Source organism: Dicentrarchus labrax, unplaced genomic scaffold (genome assembly GCF_905237075.1).
Source record: "Dicentrarchus labrax unplaced genomic scaffold, dlabrax2021, whole genome shotgun sequence".
Lineage (NCBI taxonomy): Eukaryota > Metazoa > Chordata > Actinopteri > Moronidae > Dicentrarchus > Dicentrarchus labrax.
Window position 1 is genome coordinate 25,086,785 of NW_026136708.1, and position 25,270 is coordinate 25,112,054.

General features: G+C 41.4%; 1 protein-coding gene across 3 annotated transcripts in view; it reads right to left on the reverse strand.

Annotated features, from left to right (window-relative positions):
• The window catches only part of vta1 (vesicle (multivesicular body) trafficking 1), a 64,231-nt gene that overhangs the window by 25,940 nt on the left and 13,021 nt on the right, over positions 1–25,270 (reverse strand). For all 3 annotated transcript variants that reach the window (XM_051408820.1, XM_051408819.1, XM_051408818.1), the window contains exons 2-5: positions 21,370–21,464; positions 13,905–14,032; positions 8,953–9,028; positions 4,504–4,618 (exon numbers count right to left, since the gene is read on the reverse strand). In XM_051408820.1, the coding sequence (XP_051264780.1) occupies positions 4,504–4,618; positions 8,953–9,028; positions 13,905–14,032; positions 21,370–21,464 (414 nt within the window). The remainder of the gene's footprint in view (positions 1–4,503; positions 4,619–8,952; positions 9,029–13,904; positions 14,033–21,369; positions 21,465–25,270) is intronic.

Here is a 25,270-nt window from a genome sequence, read left to right on the forward strand (position 1 = left end):
AGAGTGACAGGGAAGCCTAATTATTAAACAAGAATTTATTTTTACACCTTGTTTTGACAGTGTGTGGGTGTCCGGGTTGTGTGGTACGGTTCACTGAAAGCATAAAGTCTGAATGTCAAAAGAAACACAACGCCAGGGAGTCCCTTCATATTGTCTCCTTGTGCTTGTGTGAAGGCTGTAACAGCTGGTGTAACCGCTGCATTCCACCAGGCATTTTCTTTTTAACACCAGTTCCACCATCCTCTTTCCCCTGAATAGTGCCATCTCAAACAGATTTGTTGCAATTAATGTCTGTGTCGACTAGGGAGATTAGCAACGTTAAAACAACTAGTCGACCGATTGCCACATTTGTAGTTCTAGACAAAGCTTGTGCTCTCAGAGTTGGTCTATTTTAGATGGAAGCCTCGTCAGTAGGGATTGGTATCGGTACTCAATACCTTTCAGGTATCGACCGAAACAACCCGGTACCAAGTAGTATTGAAACTGCGCCTGTCAAACGATACCTGCAATCGGTTCTTTTTGTACCCACTACCTTTTTTACCGTTTCTATGGTTTTGCTTTGTATGGCGGTAAAGCGTGCGCGCTTAGTCTGTGGCGGACTTGGCTGGTCAGCATTCCGAGTCAAAATAAGTAATTTCATCAACTCATGGCTAATTTTAATATTCAAATGAGCCATGTGTTGATTCCCCACAACAGGCGCTCCACCAGGCTGTCAATCAAGCTCTCAGCGACAGATAACGTTGGTTGTTGGACTGAAATTCTGAAAATGCTCATACTCATATGTATAGGCAAAGCCTAGGCAAAGCCTAAACATCTGAAACAGAAGGTGCTGTATTTTTTTACCCTTTATCTATCCAGATAAAAAATTTCTGTATGATGTTTATTAGACCTATGTAATCTGAATTGGAAGGGCACGTTGTCATAGGCTGTATCTTGTTTATTTATTATTAGCTATGTGGTATGTGTATGCACCTTTATGTAATCCGGTGGAAAAACATTAAAATTTAAAATCATCATCATAATCATACCAAACAAATATCTGCTTGTGTGTCCCCGTGTATGCAAAGTGTGCTCCTTTTTGATGTGAAGGAAATGGCCACCCTATCACGGAGCAACCATTGATAACTTCAGGTAATATATAATATATATATATTATATACGGGGACACGCAATAAATATATTACAATTCTTTGTTGTACATGTTTGTACAGTTATTAAATAAATATTTGAGCACTTTCAAAATGTATCCGTGTAAAAATCTTTTGAATGGGGAGGAGTGGTGACATTCACACAACCGATTGCTTTTTTTTTTTAAAGTTGAAAAAAGTATTGAATGAAGTACTCAATTGGTATCGGTATCGTGTTAAGGGTACTGGTATCGGTACTGGTATCGAACATTTTTAAACGATACCCAGCCCTACAACTAGAGAAGATCGAGCTGGAAGTCACACACAGAAACAGCAAAGAGAATCAGTCAGTTTTCCCAATTAAACACCCTGTGCAGACTCTCGATTGTAATAGAGCCGTACCTGGTGGAATCACCTCAGTGATGAAGATGCATGATGGACAAATATTCAAAAGCTAAGTAGCTAAGATGGGGTGTCCCTGTGGCGTTGTGGTCTTAGTCACATACCATGTGATGGCAGTGTCTCTGGTTTCATTGTGGATGTTGCATGTCCTACCCCTTGCTCTCTTGTCTATCTCTACTGTCAAATAATGACAAAATTGTCCCACAGCTACAATATGTTCATTCTATAATGCTCAACAGATGCCAGCTGAGACTTCGGCCACTTAAGTGTTAAGCCTCCGGACCACAAAGTGGCCTAAAAAATCCACAGTTTGACCTCAAAATCCAGAATCATGTGGTATCTATGGGATTAAAAACATCAACAAAAATCAATGTAAAATGATGGAATCAGAAAGAAATGCTTTCTGATAGAGGGGCAGATGTGCTTTCTCTCTGACACACACACAAGCAAAAACAAACATCTGGGCTGCTGATAAGTCTGTAATAAAAGAAAGAAAGACAACATCGCAGACAAAAAAAATAAGAAAGAAACACCAGGGAGCAGGACACACACACACACACACACACACACACACACACACACACACACACACGTGCTGGGTGGATGATATCAGCAGCACGCTGGCGGCTCCGTCCATCAGTGGGAATACACTATCATGATGTCATCACTGACACAGAGACCCTAATGCACACTGGGAGAGAAGGAGCGAGCAGTGTATGTAAGAAAACAGAGGGTGTGAACGTGTGTGAGAGGAAGAGAATAAAAGAGAGTGATGAGGAAAAGAAAGTGTTCTCACATACATGCTGTTACAGTGTGTTTGTTTACTGTGCATTTGTGTGCAGCTGAGGTGATGTCATGGGTGAGCAGGCGATGTTTGGGTCAAACACACCCACATGTATGTGGAGTGAGTGGGTGTGGACGAGCAGATGGCCTTTATTTTAGCGAGGAATTCGTCAACATCACTTTCCTGACATGAAAAATAGGTTTAGAGTTTCCCTACAGGGAAGGGAAACGTGTGCAAGCCCATAGGTGTTCCTGTCGCTTGAAAGAGCCTATAGTGTGGTCCAGATGCTGCAGAGTCCCACGTGGCCCAGTATAAATTATACTTGTAGCTGAAGTCACTAGAGTCCTGAAATTATCTGAATAATTTACCAAACAGAGCGCTGTGCTCGAGGAAGTTTGCTGTCTTCCGAAGCCAGGATATTGAGCTGCAGGTTACATTTCACTTGTTTCTCTTTATCTCCATATCTCCTCCTCAGGGACTGGAACTCGTGTAATGAGGGAAATCAATGAGGGATAACATCTTCTCCTGGGGGATTCATCATAATTGTAATCAAGGGAGTATTCTTAGTATTTGCATGCAGTATATTACCAAAATGAATGTCAATGAACATTTAAATAAACTCTGAAACAATACTAGGAGACAACTTTCTCTAGCATGCAACAAAACTATTGTTAATCAAACACTGCATAGCATACCAGAAGTCCACAACAATACAATACAAATGTTTTTTAGACTAAAATAAGTCCATAAAATTACAGAAAATGGTGACCAATGTTGATCAGTGTTTCCCAAAGCCCAAGGTGACGTCCTTAATGTCTTCTTTTGTCCAGAACTCAAAGATATTCAGTTTATTGTTATAGAGGACTAAAGAAACCAGAAAATATTCACATTTGGTAAGCTAAAATCAGAGAATTTGGACATTTTCTCCTAAAATAATGACTCAAAATTAATCAATTATTAATTTAATTATTCAACTAATTGTTGCAGCCCTACTCTGTAAAAGCAGGTATAGCTCACAAAAGCTCCTAGGGATTGAATTAAAAAGCTACAATATAAGTAAGAATGCTCCCTCAAGCCACGATGAGTAGGAATATGAGAAAATGGAAAAAAATGTAGAATTGGGAAAATAATTTACATACATTTTGTAAAGTTAATGGCAGGGGGTTCTTTAATAGTAGTATTTATTAATAAGAACAGAATAAAAGTTAAAAAGGTGGAAAAGGTAAGCCATTCCAGAGACAAAGAAATGCATCCGAGACCATTTCAGAGGGGATTTTAACCCAAGGCAGTCTTCAACCTGAATTACCACCTGCCAAAAGACAAACGCTGGTGAGCTTTAAAAGATGGCTGTTAAATTGGACCACTCAAGCAGTCACTCGAGCAGAAAACTAGCATTTGGAGGTCCTAATCTATTGCAAATCTCTTGTCGGCTGCTAAAACGGTGAACTATACGAAGAAACGTCCCCTGTGGCAGCCAAACAAAAAGGTTAGTTTCCTGCCCTGTGTTTTCCCACCACATGCTTCTCAGAACGTAATGAACTTTAAAGGCTGCAATGGCCATTTTGTTGTCTAATTCATTCAGTCAATCTCCTCAGGATCTCGCGGTGTTTTCCCATGCTTTCTTTCTCCTAAAGGTTATGTTTTATGGTATAAGCCTGGCATGAGAGGCTAGAGCTTTGCAATGTGATAAAGGTCAGCGACTCAGAGTTCATCCGGGCTGGATAAGAGGGGAACAGAGAATAGTAAAATAAATATCAGGTCAGTCTCACACGCATTAACACACATGCAGGCCCAGCACAGCCTTAGTTCATTTCTGACACACATACAAAGACCAAAGTCTTATTCAGACTGCAATCATTTCATTCTCTCTCATAAACAAATAACAAACTTACTCCGAAAGAAAGAAGACATTACATGACTACTCTACTCACTGCATACTTCTAATCTCACTAAGTTTCTGCTTTCTACTGCAGGACATTCCTGCAATAGCCCCAGACCTGATAAGAAACACAATACAAAGCCAAGCTTCTCACACACCAATACAAACACACCTCGATAAAACCAAGTCAACAAAGGAAGTTGGCCTCGGTGTTCTTTAAAGAGCAACTCAGGGAGAGAATGTGGAGAATTGTTGTGTAACAAGCGAGCACAGCGATGTGTGTGTGCCAGTGCCATATCAGTGTGTCCCACCTGCTTCCTCGTCCTCGTCCATGCCGATGGGCCCAGCCTGAGGCGTCTCTCCATTCTTCAGACAGTTGTGGATGTAGGTGGCCTTCCAGCGGGCATACTTCCTGTGCTGGATGTTCTGGTAAAAGGTTGAATAAGCAGGTAGAGAGAGACATAAAAGGGGTCATTAGCTGTGCTGTAAGGTGGTTTGCAAGGAGTAGGGGTAATAAAATGTAGGTGATAGTTGGTAAGTGGTAAGGGATGGGGTAACATGTAGGGTCGAGGCTCGTGATAAGCAGGAATTTTCTAATTGGTCGTGACTTGGAAGTTGGTATGTACGGGCAGGAAGCAGGGGTTTCTTGGGCATGGTTAGGGGAAATGGAGGTGCAGAGGGTTAGGGGCATTTGGGGGTGTTGGTGATGTTGGGGCACCAGTATAAGAATGGGGTAATCACACAAAGAAAGCAATAATTATTTGGACAGGGGTTGAATAGAGAAGGTATTATTTGTTGAGGACAGTAAGATTAGGGCAAAATATAAGTTCCAGGAGAAACAAAAATGTTTTGGGACAGGGGTGGGTATTAGTATCATACATGGGGCAACTGTTAGGTTCAAGGGTCAGAAATGGATGATAATAATTGTTAGGTACATTAACAGTGGTCAAGATTAAAAAGGGGTACGTATTACTTGTTGGATGCATTACTAATGGGCAAATTTGTAGAAGTGGGTTAATAAGAAGGTTTGTATTCATGTTTGAAGACTGATTAAAAAAGTAGATATCACAGGCAGTGGTAATTCTTTGGGTTAGTTGTTGAAAAGGTCAGTGCCATTTGTTGAGGATATTAAGAGTGGCAAAATAATTTTGGGCAGAGATCAAAGGGGTAATTTAGTTGTTGCATTAAAAGAAGTAGCAGCTGTTAGGATGAAAATGCTGGGACATTAAAAGTTGAAAGTCACATTTTTAGGGATACGGGTTGAAATGGGAGCAGAATATTTAGGTAGGGAGTTGGTGACAAAGCCAGAGGAAAGAGGTAACGGGGGCAAGGGTAGGGGTAACTGTAACTGAAGTAGACTGTAAGAGGGACACAAGGGTCTTATGTGGGTTAATGGTACATGAGAATGGGTGTGAGAGGCAGGATGTTTGAAAGGGGAAATTTTGAAGAGGAAAAGAGACGAGGGGAGCAGATTTATACGGACATGACGCCGATAAGAATGAACGCAGAAATTCCTGTTTCCACCAGATTAAGTTCAATGTTGTCAGCAGCATCTCAGAAACAATGGCACCTTAGAGTGCAGTTCTCTTTTCTGAGGAAAGGTTGTGTCTGATTAGCCTCAAACGCCTGGCTAAACGTAGTCATTTCTAATCACGGAAATAACACTGTTTTGAGTAAACCGTCACCATGAAAACAGTGACTCAATGGGAGTGTGAACCAGGACCAGGGCCAAGGATAATTATTTATTTAATTTTCAACCTTACACCTAGACCTCTGGTCTCTGAAGCTGTGCATACACTGATTTTGCAAAAATGATGTTAGTCAATAGTCTGTGATGTAAAGCCAAAGCCCGCTATTTATGCGCTCACACTGTATGTATAAAATAGATAATACAATGGTTTGCCTGTCTGTGGACTGTTCTGGCTATTGCCAATTACCAATAATGTTTAGTTTGAAAGCTAGGTAGAAGTTTGTTTTCTAGGAACTGCTAAAAAGGCAAAAACATGGAGTCTAGACAGTCTAGATTTAAGGTTCCAGATGATGGTCAGCTGGTTGCCAAGGTGGCTCTTTTTTAGCCACATGCAGGTTTCCGATATGTGGCCATGAGTCAAGCCGAACATAAATACCTATTCTCAGTGGTGTGAACAGACAATAAACTATCCTGGAGCGTATAGCCTGACACTGTCCCTGTCAGGGCTCACTGACTCATGGCAGAGAGTGATAATCACAGTTGTAGGCAGCAAGACAGACGGTCAACGCCACCTTTGTCTACAGCAGTGACAGCCTAGGTGATAGAACAATGCTGATATGGCTTTCTGCTGAAACAGTGTTGATAACATGTAACTGCGGACCTCTGCAAGGCTTTCACACAGGCAGGGTTAAGAGTTCAACAGACTATGAACTACCAAAAGGACCTTGAATCTTACTAGAACTTGAAGAACATATTTACACCTGTTACCTGTAGATTTAGAATGGATTTGAATCAGAATCAGAAATGTAATGAGAGCCTGTATGTAAGTATGTAATCAGCAGTTTAGAGTCACTATAGCCACGTTTCCACACAAGGGACTAGGAACCTTTGGAGGAACCCTCTTCCACCAAATTAAAATTCCTACTCGGGGGGTAGTAACTTCCAAAAATACAGGAACTTTGGGGTGGGGCTTGCAGCGCTAAACATTTACAAATACTTACAGCATTTTATTTTTGTTGACACATCAACGTGGACATTGTCTGCGAGTGGGCTCAACAGGGGAGATCTCAAAAGAACCACCAAAAACCAAGTGTGGTACAGGACATTTGTCAATGGCCTATTGACGTAGTCAAGTACACAAACATGGGGTTACAGAAGACAGCATTCAGCAGAGGGACTGACGACAAAGTTCAAGCCTTGCTGTTGTATAGTCACGCGCAAAAATAACGTGTAAAAATAGGCATCAGCAGAGTAATTTTCCTAATGTTCGCAGGTCTTTAGACTAGGATAGACAACAACGAAAAGTATTTCCAAGGACTAGAATTCCGTAATTTGGATGTGCGGCTTATGATTGTCAATTGTCAAAATCTGAGTATGAGGGCAGTATTGATGATACCAGGATTAGCAGGATAATAACTCCTGTAAGGAAATCCCCCTCCAAAGGGAGCTACACAGGAAATGTCTTGCTCAAAGACACTTCAGTAGGTTGAATTCTGCCCAAAATGGGGGGCTTGAACCTGATTTCTACTCCTCTCACTCACTACAGACCAGAAAGAAAGCTGTCACTGAGAATAAGGGTTCCTGATGGACGACAGTGTTACACAACACCGTGCCAACTCACCTGATCACTGACTCCACTCAGCTCGGCCGGGAAGCTGCTGAAAACCTCTTTTAGTGCCTGAAACTCAATCACTCCTGACTGTCTGTCTGCAGAGCACTCACCACCGGCCGCTCTGAGGACTCATTGTCTGATGGTGGGTGCATGTGTGTGTGTCCATCAGGCCTCACTCAGTGCACCAGCTAACTGTATGGACGCAAGTGTCCTGTTGATGTTTTAATGGCTTCTGGGTGACTTGGACACAATGTAGAGAAAGACCTGCTGTGTGTCACACATTCATATGGAGATGAACAACCTCCAAAAAGACACATTACCTGCTGCCGCCCACACCTTTAGTGGTAGAACTACATGACGAGTGTCTTTTTTCTTGAGGCTTGTATAGGTAACTATATATTTTGTTCCCAGGATGGCAAAGTCATGTACCTACTCTGCCTCTGATTGGCTTACCCAGATATTCTTACCCTAACTCTGGCCAATATACTCCTAACAGTAACTCTACAGTAACTCTTTATTGGAGCTCTATGATTTTTACCAGTGAAATATTCAAACACTTGTTTGGTTATTGCTTTACATTTTCATAAAATTTAAATATATAAAATGTTTGTGCATCATTTCAGACACATTTTCCCCCAATATTTTGCATATTTGGGATCTTTGGAAACTTTTGGATCTCCACTAGAATTTTAAATAAAGCTGTATGAGTTTTAACAAAGTTTGACTGGACTTTGTAGTGACTGTCTCATCAGAGGTTAGGGGGAGTTTGGAGGATAATTGCACATTTATTTACATAGATTAAAATGTTCTCTAAGACTCTGTGATGGTAACAGTCTGGAAGGGAATTTGATGTTTGTGTACTTTATTCATTTACATTTTACAGTCGCCGTTTTTTTAATCAGTCGGGTTTAAATTGAAAGGTTCAAGACGTTTCGTTTAAAGGCACAGATACCGTAGGGAGCTGCTATCACAACCACAGAGGGTATTGTATTTTGGCTGGTCACTAACAGACAAACCTGATAGTGTTTTGGGGATTTACTTGAGTGGGAAATTCAAACTGGCTTCAGGGATTTTCTGGGAGGAACTGCCTTCTTCATTGTTTTTTGTTTGCACTTGAACTTTAGTTTTATTATTTCACTTATTATGCTCTGTGCTTGAGCCATGTGTGCAGTTGATTAACATTAAAAATATCGATTCACAAACCTGATGAAAATATTTTTAAGCGCCAACCTAACAGCTAACATAACATTACAAAACATAACTGTTAATCAGTATCTGACAGGATACAGGATGGATGTTTTGTTGCTCTTCAGGGGATCCTTTGAACTGACTTCCTGACTTTTCGAGACGACATACAGTGATCAGGTTTTTGTTGTAAATCAGTTTTATTGTTGATTATCGTCTCTTAAGAGAGTTTGCAAATCCAACTTGTAAATCCTGACAGCGTCTTTATCTTACCTCCTCTGACAACTCCCCGAACACAGACAAGACATCCAGCAGCAGACTGGATGAGTAGAAAGACTTGATCATGTTCCTGGAGAAAGGGAGGAGGCAGAGGAGTAGGACGGATCAAAAGAGAGATAAGAGATGTGGAAAATTGAGGTAATAAGGTAGAAAGTAGAAGTGAGAGAGGGAGAAAAAACATGTAAAACTATTAGTTCAGTGTTTCATTGATGTATGATGCATAATATGTCAGAACTGTGAGTTAAACATGCAGGAGAAAAGTGATGACTTCTCTGATCAAGCTCTGGCCTTTCCTTCTCCCTACTTCCAATAAAAGTCCAGTTTTCTGGTGAAATACCAAATTGGCGTAAAGTGCATAGAAACTGTTGCAGTGTAGATCTACTGCACAAAGAAGGGTTCTTTTGCAGAGCTTGTGCCAACTTTCTGCCCCCTGTTTCCTGTACTTAGATATGCTAGTACGTGTGTGGATAGGTTGAAAAGTTGCAAAGATGCTACTAAGGGTACCTACCAACATATATAATCATATTAAGTTAGCTAATGTTGGCAAAAGGGTAGCTAACGGACAAGCTAATGATTTAAGTAATATTAGATGGCTAGTTAGCTAGCATTTTGCTAACATTAGCTAACTTAAATGTGACACTCTCTCTCTCCATATATACAGTTTTTACAGGTATTGCAGTATCTAGCTAGCAAACAATGGATGTAATTAGACAAGCCTAGCATATATAAGGACAGGTTCTGACTTAGGCTTGCTCAATTGTTATTGGCTCACAGAGCAAAAAGGGCCAATTACATTTCGGTGTCAGACATGGTTTAAAACACAAAAACAAAGCCTTTGATCATGAAAAACAACCATATTTGGTACATTTGGAATAATCATAAACCCAATAAGATCTAATATAAAATAAAAGTTATTTGCGATGAAGCACAAAGCTCAACTGTGATTACATAATGGACAATAAAACCAAAGTATGAATCTTATATCGCCAGAAGTGGCTTTATGCTTCAGGGTGGGTGGTATGGATAGATCCTCCCTTAAGTTTTCTTGAAATTGGACATTTGGTATCTGTTTACAGATAAAATAATTAGATGGGATTAGCACAAAAAAGAAAGTCAGGCCCCAATGTGCGGTTAATGTTTAATACCAATGAGAAACCATAAACTTGCTTGCACACAGTCAAAGAAGCAAAACTCCTCCATCACAGCTGATTGAACTGCAGTGTTTCTAACTACATGAGCTACAAAAACTTTTGGATCCAGTGCTCTCATTTGCATGACATCCAACGGCGGTCCAGAATAGATGTGACAGATGAGAAGAGAACTGCTGACTACACCCGATGACTTCAGGCTGCAGGAAGAAGTGTAAGCGCAACCAGCTCATTAGACATGGTGAGTTCAAATGAACATCACTGTCAAAATACTCTACCACTGGGCCGTATTGTAAAAGTTTGAATCACAGTATTTTTTTAGATTCTAACGGTTTCACATTTGGTATATTCCAGTTTGGGTTTTTTTTTGTTTGCTAGGCCACGGTCATGCTGTGGTATATATACTGAAAGCTTTTGATTACCATAGGCTTGTTTCTACAGTAGCCTGGTGCAGACAAACACTGGCTCTATATAGGGCTGTTTCCCAGCCTCATGCCAGATAGATAGAAAGTTAAAGGTAACAATGATGATTGAACTCTAGCTTTAATAGTTGGCCACTTGCCTTAGTTTTGACTTTACGTCCAAACTAGTTAGGTTATGCCCCAAGTAATCATGCTGCAACCAATTTGAGTAGCTGATTTAGCCTCTAGTGTCGATTTCACACTTTAACTTATACACAGCCGGTGCAAACCAGTCCTGGAAAATCAGGATGCTGCTCGGATACTAACCTTATTCAGATCTGGTATTAGCCATGATGTCTGAATAGTTTTGTCATTGTCAGTGTTTCTGCTCTTATTTATTCAGTCACATCAGGGCTCTGGTTCAGTTTATAGTGCCACAGCAATTCTGGCATCATATTAGCTTATATTCCACACAGTGTGCTGTATAGATTTTATGTTTGTAATAATCAGAGCCGGGGTTTGATGGGTACTCCGTATCACCAGATTAACTGTTATGAGGAGGGAAAAAGTTGGATCGATGCATCCCCATTGGAAAAGTTACCATGGCAAATTAAATGTTATTATTAAATCAAATACAAGTATTATATTGATTTATTTCCCAGTTCAACCCACTATAACAACAGCTGCATGAATAGATGTTAAGTAAGTGATACATTTGTTTAAATACAGGAGTTATGGTGTCTCTGGTTTCCAGGGTTTAAAGTAGACAAGCCACAGCCCAGATTTACCGGCACTCAGTTAGGGGTCATTTCCCATCATGACACACACACAGTAACACACACACTCAGTTAATGTAAAAAAGATGAATGGGTTCCTTGTAGCACAGCGTGTGAGCTACTGAGTAGTGGCCTCAACAAGTTGGAGGAAGTTTCTAATTCCTCCAAAAGTTTCCCATAAACATTCACCTCAACATGTGTGTGCGTCATGAATGTGGACGTGTGTGCCAGTGCATGTTGTGCCTGTGTATCTGTACCTACACGTATGTTTGCCTGTTTCTATTTCTATTACTACCTGTGTTGTAGTTTCTGTGTGTGTCCAGTGGTGACATAATACGCCACCGAGTCCTGTTAGCTCAGACCGCTGCTCCTCGTAAAACTGCAGGCTGTTTGTGTTCCCTTTCAGAGGAACAGAAATATTACACAATCCCGCTTAATATACCTGCTGGAAACAGGGAGCTTCTGAGTGGTTATTTACACCGCAAACAAGTCCAGAGAACCTGTCGCCTGCGTCCATTCATTCTCCACAACCTGCCACACGCTGCTCACACTCACTGACAGGGAGGGAAACTCGCTTTCCTGTTGTGGTTCCCTGTTTATCCCCAAAGAGAGTTTAATGTGTCACTTCAAGAGTTCATGAAGGAGGCAGTGTCTCTACTGTGCAGAGACTTCAAACATTACTCCAGCTGTAATCACCTCAAATCTCAAATCCTGGGCAGCAACTTTTTATTCATCTTGTGTTAAAGCTGCAGTGTTGAATTTGATGGTGGGCAATCTCGACAAAAAATAATATCACAATCTGTCTGACTGCCCAACAACCAGACTTAAAACAGCCAATGAATCTCTACACTTGCATCATTAAAGCACATTGCATTAAAGATACTACACAGGTTTTAAAATGGTGATTAGAACCTGACTTTAATTTGAAGTTGTAAAAAGAAGCCACGAGATAGAATTAATAAAATAACACTTTTCAATTAAAGCTGCAAGGAGCGATGAGTGTCGGGCTACAGGTGCATCATGGGCCAGCATCATGTTCAGACCACACGATGAAAATTACATATAAATCAGACGATGATCGCCACACAAAGCTTACTCTCTGTTTTCCTATGACTGACTGAATACTGGCATGTAGATGTGTTTAGGGCAGAACTCTTATAAAACTTGTAAAGTTGAAACCGGACCGTGTATAGTGAGACGCACAGTCACCGATAGCACAGCACGTGGTGACTAAATCGATCTGATCAATTCCCTAGGAGGAGTTCAATAAAATAAGTGTGCAAATCGCCAAAAAACGACCACTTAATTCAAAACGGCCGACTTCCTGTTGGGTTTTAGGTATGGGTCATGATACACGTGTATACTGATTTTTCATACATATCGGGCCCAGGGGCTGAGTTTGGGGGGCGCAGTCGAGCCCATGTTCGAGACCCACATCGGTACATTTCCGCCACTGTTTCTCTGCCTATCCTTTAGGCAGAGAAACAACAATTCCCATCAGGTGCAATAGGGAAAGAAAAAGCTACAAGTTATTTATCCAACCAGCATAGCCATCTGGTTTAGGAAAATACCCTTTAAAAAACAACAACACACTCCAGATCATACATGGAAGGAAAGGAAGGAACTAGGGAGGAAAAGTTCCTGTTATTCAGCCTGTCCAATTACTTACGTCTGGTTTCCTATAGGCCTGCGAAATATGATGTCAGATGTAATGAATTCAAACAGTGATTAGAAACCATCCACTCATAAAGAAAGGAAAGGAGATATATCAGGTGCAGTCCTGCTCTAGTTTGAGTTTTATCTAACATTTATAATGCAGGAAAGGAAACTTCTCTTCACCTCTCTCGCTTAAAGCTAAATGATTTGTGCCAATAACATCTGGCAAATGGTTAAATTTTCATACAGTGATATGTGGGGCTTTCTACGCTCCCCCTCCTCTTGGTTTCTGCCTTCTCCTCCTTGCCAGTTTCTGTAGAAAGGTAAGTGTTGATAATGGGGAAAATGATGAACAAAGGTTAAATGTTTTGTTTTGGTATTTCAAAAGCGTAGAATTTATCTTATCACATACCACACACACAGCCAACATCAGGCACACTGGCTGGGGTGGTTTCCTGACCTAAATCAACTTTGTGCATGAAGTCAAACTTTGACTTCCATTGAAGGAAAAAGTGAAGTGCTGCCCCTGGAACTGTCTGTAGAGACTGTACAGCCCTCTGAGAGAAATATGTGATTTTGGGCAATGAGAAAAAAATGTATTTAACTTGACCCATGAGATTAGAGTTCCCTCAACTGTCTGGGAAAATCTGGGAGAAGGAAGTGGTCCAGACAAGTGTGAGCATCAAAAATAGTCCATTAACATTAACGGTGGTCTGGGGAGTTATGTTTACATCATAAACATAACTTTGTACATATTTGTGTGAACATGTACATCAGTACGTGTGTGTGATGACCACTCCGCTCCACTAGGTGTCCTGGTGTCTTCTTGTTTGTGGAAACAAGGAAACAAGGAGAGAATAGAGAAGAGGAGAGGAAACAAGGCGACAGAGCAGCTGGTGTGGAGGTGGAACACAAGCTGATAATATCCACAGACAACAACGTCAAACCTCGGTGGTGTTCCTTACTTGTGGAATCGTCCTGCTCGGTCCTCGTTGTCAGCGTAGAGGAACATCTTTAAGGCGTAGTTTTCAATGTGGGCGTTACCAACGACCTCCTGACTGATGGAGTCGTTGTCACCCAGCTCCTTCTTCATCTGGGAAACAGACGGACACACAATTACTCAAAACCAATTAATTAGACATTAATGCACTAGTAAGGATGAGTACAAAGCAAAACACTGTGGGGATTTCCATGTAATTGGCTTAGGCTTTTATTGTGACAGGTCACACACACCCATTAGGAATAAAGCTCTGTCCTACACAGCTTCATTCACATCGCTTTCATCAATTTAATTCAACACTAAGCAGCAGGGTAACTAAACAATTATAATCAGGGGTTGACAGCCGATCATTGAAGCTCATTAAAACCTGTATAAAAACACTTGAGTGAGTCAGTCTCTCTGGTGGAAGAGTAAATGAGAGTAAGATTGAACATTGGTTGTATTTTGTTCTATTACATAACAGCTGAAAACTGCATTAAACAATAAAGCGTAAATGAAAGGCAGTTTGTTGAACAAATTAGAATTTTGAGTGCACAGTGGGTAAAAGTGGACTGTCAATCACATCCCCTCATCAGGACGGTCACTACATTGATTCGATCACATCTGCAGTTATACTAAGAGCATCTCACCATTTCATTACTGAAAGGGGCCTCTAGTAGCTCAGTTTTATAGTGTATTATAGTAGTACGGTAAAAAGTTCAGTTGGCATTACATTTAGTGAAGGGTCCGTAATGACTTCATTAGGACTTGAAACACAGGACTTGAATGAGGACTTAATGACCAAGACCTGCGGTTTTGTGACCAGAGATGTACCGAGCCAATGGGGGGGGGGGGGGACTTCGATACCACAGCACCTGCCGCGATCGCTACTGCGGCAGCCGTATCCGGGATATTTTTGCCTAATTTTTGTACAGTTTACATGTCGATGATCTGTACTCGTGCAAAGGTCACTTGTGGAGGAAGAACACCCACTCTGTGACTTCAGTTCCAACAACTCCAGCAGTGCGAGCAGTCTTCCCTCAAGCAGATCGCTCACGTCATTTCAGGAGTTGTGGTCGAGAAAATAGTTCGGAACCTTAAGTATTTTCATTTGCCAAATTCAGAAGCTACAGCTGGTTTTTAAATGTGCCAGACACATATTCAATCAGAATTATATATCTACTGCTGCTATGTGGGCATCAGATCAGACTGTTTGGCACGTACACACAGACTCTGATCAGAATCGGTCAGACGTCCCTCTGTGACCTCTGGAATATAATACTAAATTATACATGTATTTACTGATCAGCATTACTGATATTTGTTTAGAAATCTATCTTATAAACTAGTGATCGACCAATACATCGGCCGGCCGATATTATTGGCCGATTCTTGCGTTTTTTACGTGTATCGGCATCGGCCAATGCGGGCTGCTGCGTTCGCCGATCCAGCATTATTTACAGACAGGCGTCCACAGGCAGCTCCGTGTTGCTGGAGACGCAGCAGTGCAGGTGCAGACCAGCATCTTTCAACTGTTTAACTTAGCTGAAATATTGCCATACACTTTGAAAGTGGAAACACGAATGCCAAATGCATGCTCTATATGTGTTTTGCTTGAAACTGTAGCTAAGCAAGTTTGTGGGTCCAAATGGTAAACGGGAATGCTTACAAGAAAACAGACTCAGTCGAACTTGCCCTCGCTCCAGTGGGCGCCATCTAGTGTGTCCTCATCACATGCATTTTCTCCACCTGTAAGGAATCTTCCCTCGCTCTCTCTCTCTCTCTCTCTCTCTCTCTCTCTCTCTGTCTCTGTCCAACAGGGCTTCAGGTTTCTTGTAAAACCACTAAAGCAAACACGCTGGTTCCCTCCAGCAGGTGGACCCTGACCAGCCTGAATAGATACACTGTTCACTGGCTTAATCAATCTGTGTGTGTGTGTGTGTGTGTGTGTGTGTGTGTGTGTGTGTGTGTGTGTGTGTGTGTGTGTGTGTGTGTGTAGCAGAGCAAAGGAATGTAAAACTACGGGGCTGAGTGCAGAATGAACAACTGGTCAGGGAATATAAAGAATTTGGGATCAAAAGAAACTCACTTCACCGAGCTGTGTCTCTCCGGCTCGTTCTCACTCTCAGGTTTCCATTGGACTTTGACCAAACTTCTTAGCAACTTTTAAAATGCACAAACGGCAAATTAGTTTCCATCAGGATCATGAGAAACGTCCGGGCCAAGCATCGACTCCTTGTTTAATGATGCAGGTTCGTGATGAAGTATTCATGTTTGTTCACAGTCAGCGTTTATCGGACACTCCACGTAAGCTCGCTTTCATGGAATTTTCCATTCTGCGTCTGGTAAAGCAGCTTTGAAGTGTCATACCGCATTATCCTACCAACATTTGAGTTTCAAACAAAACACACAACTACGTAGGCAATCTGAGTGAGGAGCCAAAATACAAACATATTCAGGACAACATACATTATTTCCAGAATGTTTGGTCTTTTAGGGTTAGGGGTTAGGGTTGACAGAGCTGCCGGGTCCCGGAAATGAAGCAGAAACTTGCATTCTTTCTGATGGCCAGCAGTCCAATAGTATGGAGTCTTATGGAGAAAAGACCCTACTTCTGACTCTAGTTTCAGTCTTCTTCCCTACAGCATCATGTTAATTTAGTAAATGATGGTCCCATTTAGAGTAAAACAGACCATAAAGCAGGGTATGCTTTAGGGCGGGGCTACCTCAGTAAGTCCGTCCAGCTCAACGCACCAAACTCAGATCAAACTAGGCAGTGCTGATCAGATATGGATCCAGATTCTGTTACTGCATTGACTATTTCTCTCAGCTGTTTTCAGAAACATGTTTTAGTGTACCGTTTATCTGGAATACAAGAAAGTTACAGCACGTCACCCACAAGCTCCGTGCTCTCGTCCAAGTATCAAGTCTCCAAAATGCCAAGATGCCACAATACCAAATTTGAGACTTCTAAACTGTTGCCCACAAACCAATGGGGGACATCATGGTGGGTTTACACTTGGTGAAACAGCACCCAGCCATCCAACAAACTGTGGTCAAAAGTAAATAAACAGCACTGACGCATGAGCACAACTGTTCAAAATGGTGTAAATCTAATATCATATAATCAGCCTTGTGTCTTCCTGACAGTGTTGCTCGTTTAGTGATGAATATTTAATGTTACATAGCATGTGACACCAGGTTTTCAGGGGGCTAATATCCATGTTCAAATCCTGTTCAAAATAAAAATATCCATCATAGAAAACTCATTTTACAGCTTCAACGACAGATAGGTGTCTCGTTCTGGGTTTTATCTGTTTTCCACTGTAAAATCTATTGGTAAAATCATCATGCACAAGGTTTCAATGACATTTAAGTGGCACCACCAAAGAGGTGACAACTTATAGACGCTTTGCCCGGTTTGGTGGTTAAACCACTTTATTTTCTTGTCAAATGACTAGTTCTGTCTGCACATTGACATTACTGCAGAGCAGCGGCGAGGTCAAAAAAATGCTTGCTTTGGAAAATATCTTGTGGTTTGCATTCTTCTGCACTGACCAGACTGACTTTTAACTACTGTATGTTTTCATAACTAACAAATCACATGGAAGCAGAGAGAAGCTCAACGCTACAAAGCCATGATCTGAACCACCCAAATAAAAATGGAGAAAACAGAAATCAAAAAGAAGGAAGCAGGTGTTATTGAATAATTAACTGCATGAATCACAGCAAGATTTTCTGTGTCATTAGTGCCTGCTGATGTTAACAGCTGGCTGGTTGGTAAAGACAATCAGGAAACAGCGTGCATTAGATTAACAGTAGCTGAAACAAGAGTGCACAACCACCCTTATTTAGTAAGCTCAAGTGTAAAATTTCTCTGTTAAATTGCAGTTTTCACACTTACTCCAAAAACAGATTGAATTTTTATCACATATCAACCATAATGTCACACATTTACTGTAAATCTATTTTTAGACTGCGTCTGTTGCTGCTGCAGCACACAAACCTCTCCATTTAGCAGAACCTGACTGGTAGCTGCTGGTGGTTTCCCACCATCCACCTTGTTTAAAGTGATTTTTAAACAAGTGATTTTCCACCGTCCCAGTGAGGGGGAAGCCTCAGAGAGTTGAGCCGGCGATGACGGTGGAAAATAGAGTTAATGAGTCCAACATGTATTGTATGTACGAGCCAGGTCATCAGGGAAAGAGAGAGAGAGAAGAAAGCCACTGTGGTTTGTGTCACTCAGTTTCTAGAAATGAGTCACAACTACCAGCAACAGTTCATAAAGAAGTGGACCATAAGAAAAACCTCAGGGTATCCACATGTTTCAGAAAGCTGCACAGAAAAACTTTACAGAAGATAAAATGTTTAACAGCAAAATGTGCCTCTCGCTTGGTCTCCATCGGGACAATAAAGAAATAAAGAAATGTCCTAAATAAATAATCAGGCTTCTCCATGTGTGGTGCACTGCTGCTGGATTCGTGCCGTCTGCAGCACCTTGGAAAGCTTTTATTGTGTGTGAACAACTGGATACCGAAATGTAAGCTGAAAGAAAACCCTGACTTAAAATACTGAGCCTATTTTTCAACTATCAAACACAAGTTCTGAAAATAGACGACGTCATGGACAAAATCAAAAAGTACACAGGAAAAATATGTTACATGTCCAAAGCTACGTGGACACCCACGTTCAGGGCGGAACGGCCTTGGGTCAACAAGCCAATACCCACTCCAATGCCTGCTGCCCGAGTGGCAGTGATAGCCAGGCCACCACGCACTCATCTCCAAGTTTCCCTTCCTGGCCTTGCTCCAGGAAGCCTTGCAAGTTTGGGCTGATTCAAATATTAAATCAATGAGGCCAGACTGAATATGAGAAACACCTCTCAGTATAATGCAATACAGTTAAACAACACCAGGACCTACAGCGTCCAAAATAACCATCAAGTTGAACAAACACCTTTTGAAAATGTATTTATTGCACATCTGTTGTATTAGACTAGATTTAGGCTGCACAATTAATCAACATAATATCTAAATTACAAGAAGCTGCACTTTTAAAGGTGAAATGTTTGATAAAACAGTATCATAATGAAGTACTGCAGTGCTGCAGAGATTCCATAGTCTAAAAATCTTGTTCTCCAGATTTAAGGAAACATGTTTGTTTGGTGCAGAGCACAACAAATCTCACATTATCACAATTAAAAAGAAACTTTCAAAGAAAATTTAAATTTACAAAATGATAATTCCCACTAATCATGAATCCTACTGCAACCTTAACCCTAGCTGCTATGATGAAAACAATTCACAATCATCATATGCAAACCCTCCAGCTAACTAAAACCATATAACTAAAACATATATAATAAAATATACATGTTGTTTCAACAGTTTAATATTTTATCAGTAAATTCAGAACTATTCCAAATATTCTAAGGCCTGCAGATAGTCCAGTTATAACCTCACCAGTAAACAGCAGCAGGGACCTAAAAGTGTTCACTGTAATGGACATAAAATAATAAATAATAATATAAAGAAATATTTGTGGACTGCATTACCAACATGAGTAACAGCTAACAAGAACACGCAGATCAAAGCAGAGGATGTGAGTCCTGTGGCGAGAGACATCCTGAGTGTGACAGTAATGCAGATCCCTGGAGCCTCTCTAAAACCCAGCCCGAGGGGCCGCTGTGTGTGTGTGTGTGTGTGTGTGTGTGTGTCTGTCAGCCTGTGTGTGTGTGTGTGTGTGTGTGTGTGTGTGTGTGTGTGTGTGTGTGTCTGTCAGCCTGTGTGTGTGTCTGTGTGTGTCTGTCAGCCTGTGTGTGTGTGTGTGTGTCTGTGTTTGTCTGTCTGTGTGTCTGTGTGTGTGTGTGTCTGTCTGTCTGTCTGTCTGTGTCTGTCTGTGTGTGTGTGTGTGTGTGTCTGTGTGTGCGTGTCTGTGTGTCTGTCTGTCTGTGTGTGTGTGTCTGTGTGTTTGTCTGTCTGTGTGTGTCTGTGTGTCTGTGTGTGTGTCTGTCTGTCTGCCTGTGTCTGTCTGTGTGTGTGTCTGTGTGTGTCTGTGTGTGTGTCTGTCTGTCTGCCTGTGTCTGTCTGTGTGTGCGTCTGTGTTTGCATGTTTTCATCCTTGTCTACTGCCTCCTTTAATTGGCAGTAGACAATTAAAGGAGGCTGCTCTCATTCACCTCCTCGTATCACTCTTCTTAACTCCTCTCTCACCGCTATGAGCCTGATGAGTTACTACAGAGTAGGTCTGAGCACACGGAGGTGGAGCACTTTCTGGAACACTTCCTGTCAGTAAATGTGGATCCTAGTGTTCAGAAGTGACCCAATATCCTTTCACATACGAGCCCATTCTATTTAACACTATTGACAGGAAACTGAAGCCTCTGGATGTGGGAGTCGCAGCAGCAGAGATGTTCTCAGCAGCTCCATCGGTGCACATCCTCTCTGTAAAAGGCTCATTTGTTTGACCCCCGCTGGGACACTCGGAGCCCGTTTGCCTCCTCTCGTCTCATCTCACCCTCCTCCCTCCTCTCCTCCTCATCATAACAACTCTATAAAATCTAATTAGTTTGGCCCCTGTTGACAAGCAGCCTTACTTTAGGTTAATATGTGTGTAAATGAGAGCTCAGGCCTCGCTGCGGTTGTGTGACTTTAACCAAAAATGGACATGTAAGGTTGGAGAACAGAGGTTTGACTGTGTTTGCATTGGATAACAGAATGTGGAAAATGTCTGACATGTATCAAACATTTTTATAAGGTGACCAATATTTATCTTTCAGTGTTTAATAATTAAGATCATTTTAAATATTAAAGTCCCAATTAAGTAAAAAATGGGCGTGTTTTTATCACATACGTCTCGTGCTATATGTTACCTATACTCCAGTATCTGGCCCAACAATGACAAAAAGGTCCTTTTTTAGGTATTTTCAGGTGTTCTTAAATGGTATTTCAGAGTTTGTCATTTCCTGAAAAACAATAATAACAACATCTTTAGTTGGGCCTCACTCATTACTGTACAAACACACAACTTTATAACTGTATTCAGTGATTTTGGTGAAACTGATTTTAGAGAAGAAATATGTTCAGATTTTACCCTCTGACGTCCCCCTCAGCTCCAGCTCTCTGTGATTTACAGAGTTTCCTGATGGACAGATTGATCAGTAGCCTTACAGCTAACCTAACGGACTCAGTCCCAGGACGCCAGGAGCTAAACCCGGCAAGAAAACCACCTCGGTACACGTGGCGAATAATTACCTACTTCCAAGCTTTCAACTGTATCACAAGAAAGCTTTGGGACAAAAAGGGGTGAGTGTGAAACACGTTTTTCTTGAGAGAAATGTATGAATCTGTTCTACTACTTTGATGGAGGATTTTATCCTTGTTATCAGCCTCGTGCTAGGCACCACGGGATCCCACCCACAGAGAAACAGTACTGAAGAAGGTCTAACTTACCGACTCCAGCTGGTCCATGAGTTTGACCAGGAACTTTCGGCACTCTGGTGTTTTACTGTCAAGCTTCATGCCCGTCTGCATAGCATAGAGCCGACCTGCAGGACAGGACAGGAGGAGGGAGAGAGACGAGGGGAAAGATGAAAGGTGAACAGAATTAGACATCTTTTTTACTGCTCCGTAAAGTCTATTCCTCTACAGCCTCGTGTGAAGGTCTGGCTGACTCATTACACAAAGTTCTGATGGATTTGCTCGATAAGCAGAAGACACTTCCTTCACAAAACCACACTGCACCTGAAGGAAAAAGGTGGAAAAGATTTCCACCTGAGCCGCCACAGGCCTGATCGTACAGAGGAGATCCTCTGTCAGAACTCCAACTCCCACAATCCCTCATCTGTCAATTAGTTCTGCTGTCAGATTCTTCTCCTCACATGATATAAAACCTTAAACTTTCCAGCTAGATGACCTGAGCAGCAGCAGAAAGCCTGCAGGGACATCTGTCTGGCTGACTTTCTGACTAACCGATCGGCTGCTAAACAATTTACAAAAGACTCATTTATTGGAGATTAAACCCGATGAAAGGACAAACACCTGTTTTATATGTTGTTACACACCAATTACTGACACTTTCAAAATTAGAAAACCCTTTGCAGATAACAAAACTGTTCAAATCTGTCACTAGTTCCAATGTGCAATCCTATGTCCATGTTAAAGGTGAATGTGTAAGAAGGAGCCTCCTGTCCCATTTATATTCATATTCCATATATATTCATATTCCATATATATTCATATTCCATATATATTCATACTCCATATATATTCATACTCCATATATATTCATACTCCATATATTTTCATATTCCATATATATTCATACTCCATATATTTTCATACTCCATATATATTCATACTCCATATATTCATATTCCATATATTCATACTCCATATATTCATATTCCATATATTCATACTCCATATATTTTCATACTCCATATATATTCATACTCCATATATATTCATATTCCATATATATTCATACTCCATATATATTCATACTCCATATATTCATACTCCATATATTCATACTCCATATATTTTCATACTCCATATATATTCATACTCCATATATTTTCATACTCCATATATATTCATACTCCATATATATTCATACTCCATATATATTCATACTCCATATATATTCATACTCCATATATATTCATACTTGTAATAGCCAGCTGCTACTAAACGTAGCTGCTGTTAGCTCGTAGTGACACAGATGTCTAAAACATTACTTCATCACATTCTGTTGATAATTGTACGTCATTTTTGAAGGTTGAACAAAACTTCTTTTAAAGGGGCAGATTAACGGGTGTCAGTAATGTCCCTGTATTTCTGGGAGTATAAATTTGACTTTTACTTTTGAGAGTGGGGACCTTTACGGGAGCTGATGGTTTCCTCTGGTCTGTTTGAGGGTTAAGACTCGGTTTTTGGGGTTGAGGTGAGAATGAGGTTGTGCTTAGGGTTTGGTGCAGGAGGGCAGCCACGCAGCAATGCAAGAAAGATCAATTACACACACGTAGAAAAAAAGCTGCACAGTAATAAAATGATTTCAAATGTTTCAATCAATACTGTCCACACACACACACACACACACACACACACACACACACACACACACACACACACACACACACACACAGCTTCCTTCTCCAATTATCAATGGTTCATTGTGGTGGAATAAAATCTTCCAGCACTGAATCAGCATGTTGGCGGGTAAGTAAGGGTTGAGTAAGCACAGGAGAATCACAGGGCAAATATACTCAGCTGTCTGTACTGCCAGCAAACAAACACTACAGGTTACATCCCCTTAATCCATCCAGTGTGTGTGTGTGTGTGTGTGTGTGTGTGTGTGTGTGTGTGTGTGTGTGTGTACACAGGCAGAACGTGCTTTGTGCTTTGCCAAGTCAGCACTGCACTATCAATCTGAGACGAGGCGAACTGGCTCAGATTTTCTTTTCCTCGGAGTCGGTGAGGATGCTGGGAGGATTATCAGCTGACATGGAGGCAGATTAGATTACCTCAACAGTTTCCTTGTTACAGCAACAGGAGCTGTCTGTGCAGAGCCAAGGCGCGCAGTACGACAACAGCAGACACACTAATTGACATACAACATTAAGAATAATAACAGGCGCTTTATCGCGTAGGAAATGTTCCGCGGGTGAGAGGGATTGTTTTCAACTAGAGACAAACAGCTCAGTCAGAGCTCCTCACCTCCACAGGCAAAGTTCCTGGGAGAACCCTCAGAGGACGATCACATAAAGGCACGGGGCGATTCACAATATCAATGCCAATTTACAACGATATACTTATCGGAGTGTTGATACGTGCTCATATCGTCAAAAATCGTCCAATCCCTAATCTAAAAACGGATTAATCAGGTAAAGCAGTGATACTCAACTTAAGGCCAGTGCCGGGTGGCCCCCAGGGAAAATAACTTGATTCACACATTTACCAGTTAGTAAATGTTTGCCTTGGCTGTTACTTGAGAAGTTGCATATTAGCCTTTTAGCAATGACACTTAATTTCTGCACAAAGTTCACGTACAGACGGCGATTCAGTGAAAAATGGACCGATGAATTTGTCTTTTGTAAACCAATCCTAAACCACTGAGTTTAATTTGCCAAATGACAATAGCTGTATGCAAGGCTGCCAATATCAGCCACCAACACGAGTCAAAAACATGCTAGCTTCAGTGCAGCGTTCCCGCCTGGTAGCACCGCAGGAAAAGAGAAGAAGGAACTCTGCTGGGATCTCAATGCTTACCCATAAAAGAAAAATACCAAAAATAAAAACAACCCTTAAAACTTAACAATCCTTTCTGGTAACACTTTCTTGCATGCTGGGAGGAATTTATCCACAACAATGAACATAGAATAGTTTGGAATTGAAGAAAATGTCGACTTCTGTTGACCTTTCACAGACTTCAACCATCTGCTACAGCAAGAAGAGCTATTTTCACACCCAGGTTTGTCATGTGTAGAGTCTGCTACCAGACCACGATCCCCATTTGGTTGCTCTCTGCGCTGTGTACGGGAAGCCCTCTGTTTCCACCTCCTGTTTAGAGTTTGAGTCACAGCTCAGTGTCAATGTCCTGCACAGCATCAACAGAACAATGTCCCATTTCACAGGGCAGAGCGATGGGGAGTCACCGCCGGGCTGCCAAGACCCGTACCACTCAATATTTCCTAAAAAGTGTGACACACATATATGCATGTGGAAGCCACAGAGGCAGTTGACCAGTCAGTACAGAGAGACAAGCAGCGAGCAAGTCCTGAACTACTGAAGCAGCCAGTAAGCAAGTCGGCCGGTTAGCCAGTCATCAAGTGACAAAGACACTCTTTGTGCTTTCCAGCCGTACAGCGCTGCATTCACTCCGGCTGTTCACAGACAATGAACTGCAACACAGAGGGCTTTGACAGCAGAGAGGATGTAAGGCTACAGAACTACAACCGAGCAAGGACTGCTCCGAACCCTCTCACACTTACAGATGTGTTCCCCCAAAACCAGAGCCCTCTGCTGCTCATTAACGGTACTGCGTGTTTGTTTTCACTGTAAACACACATGGTTTCTAATCACTTCTCACTAAATCCATCACGTGCAATGCATTCAATTCAAATCCGCATCTTTTTGTTTGGAAACCTGCATTAGCTTATGATTTTACTCAGTCTGTCCAGCTCAAACTAGGTAGTGCTGATCAAATATGATCCAGATTGGAGGCTTCAGAACGGTTCTCCACAAACCAATGGGTGACGACACAATAGGTTCACAGCCGATGAATCAGAGAAATCAAACGTTCATTTCTGATCGTTTCACAGCAGTTACTTCAAGCACAAAGAACCACACA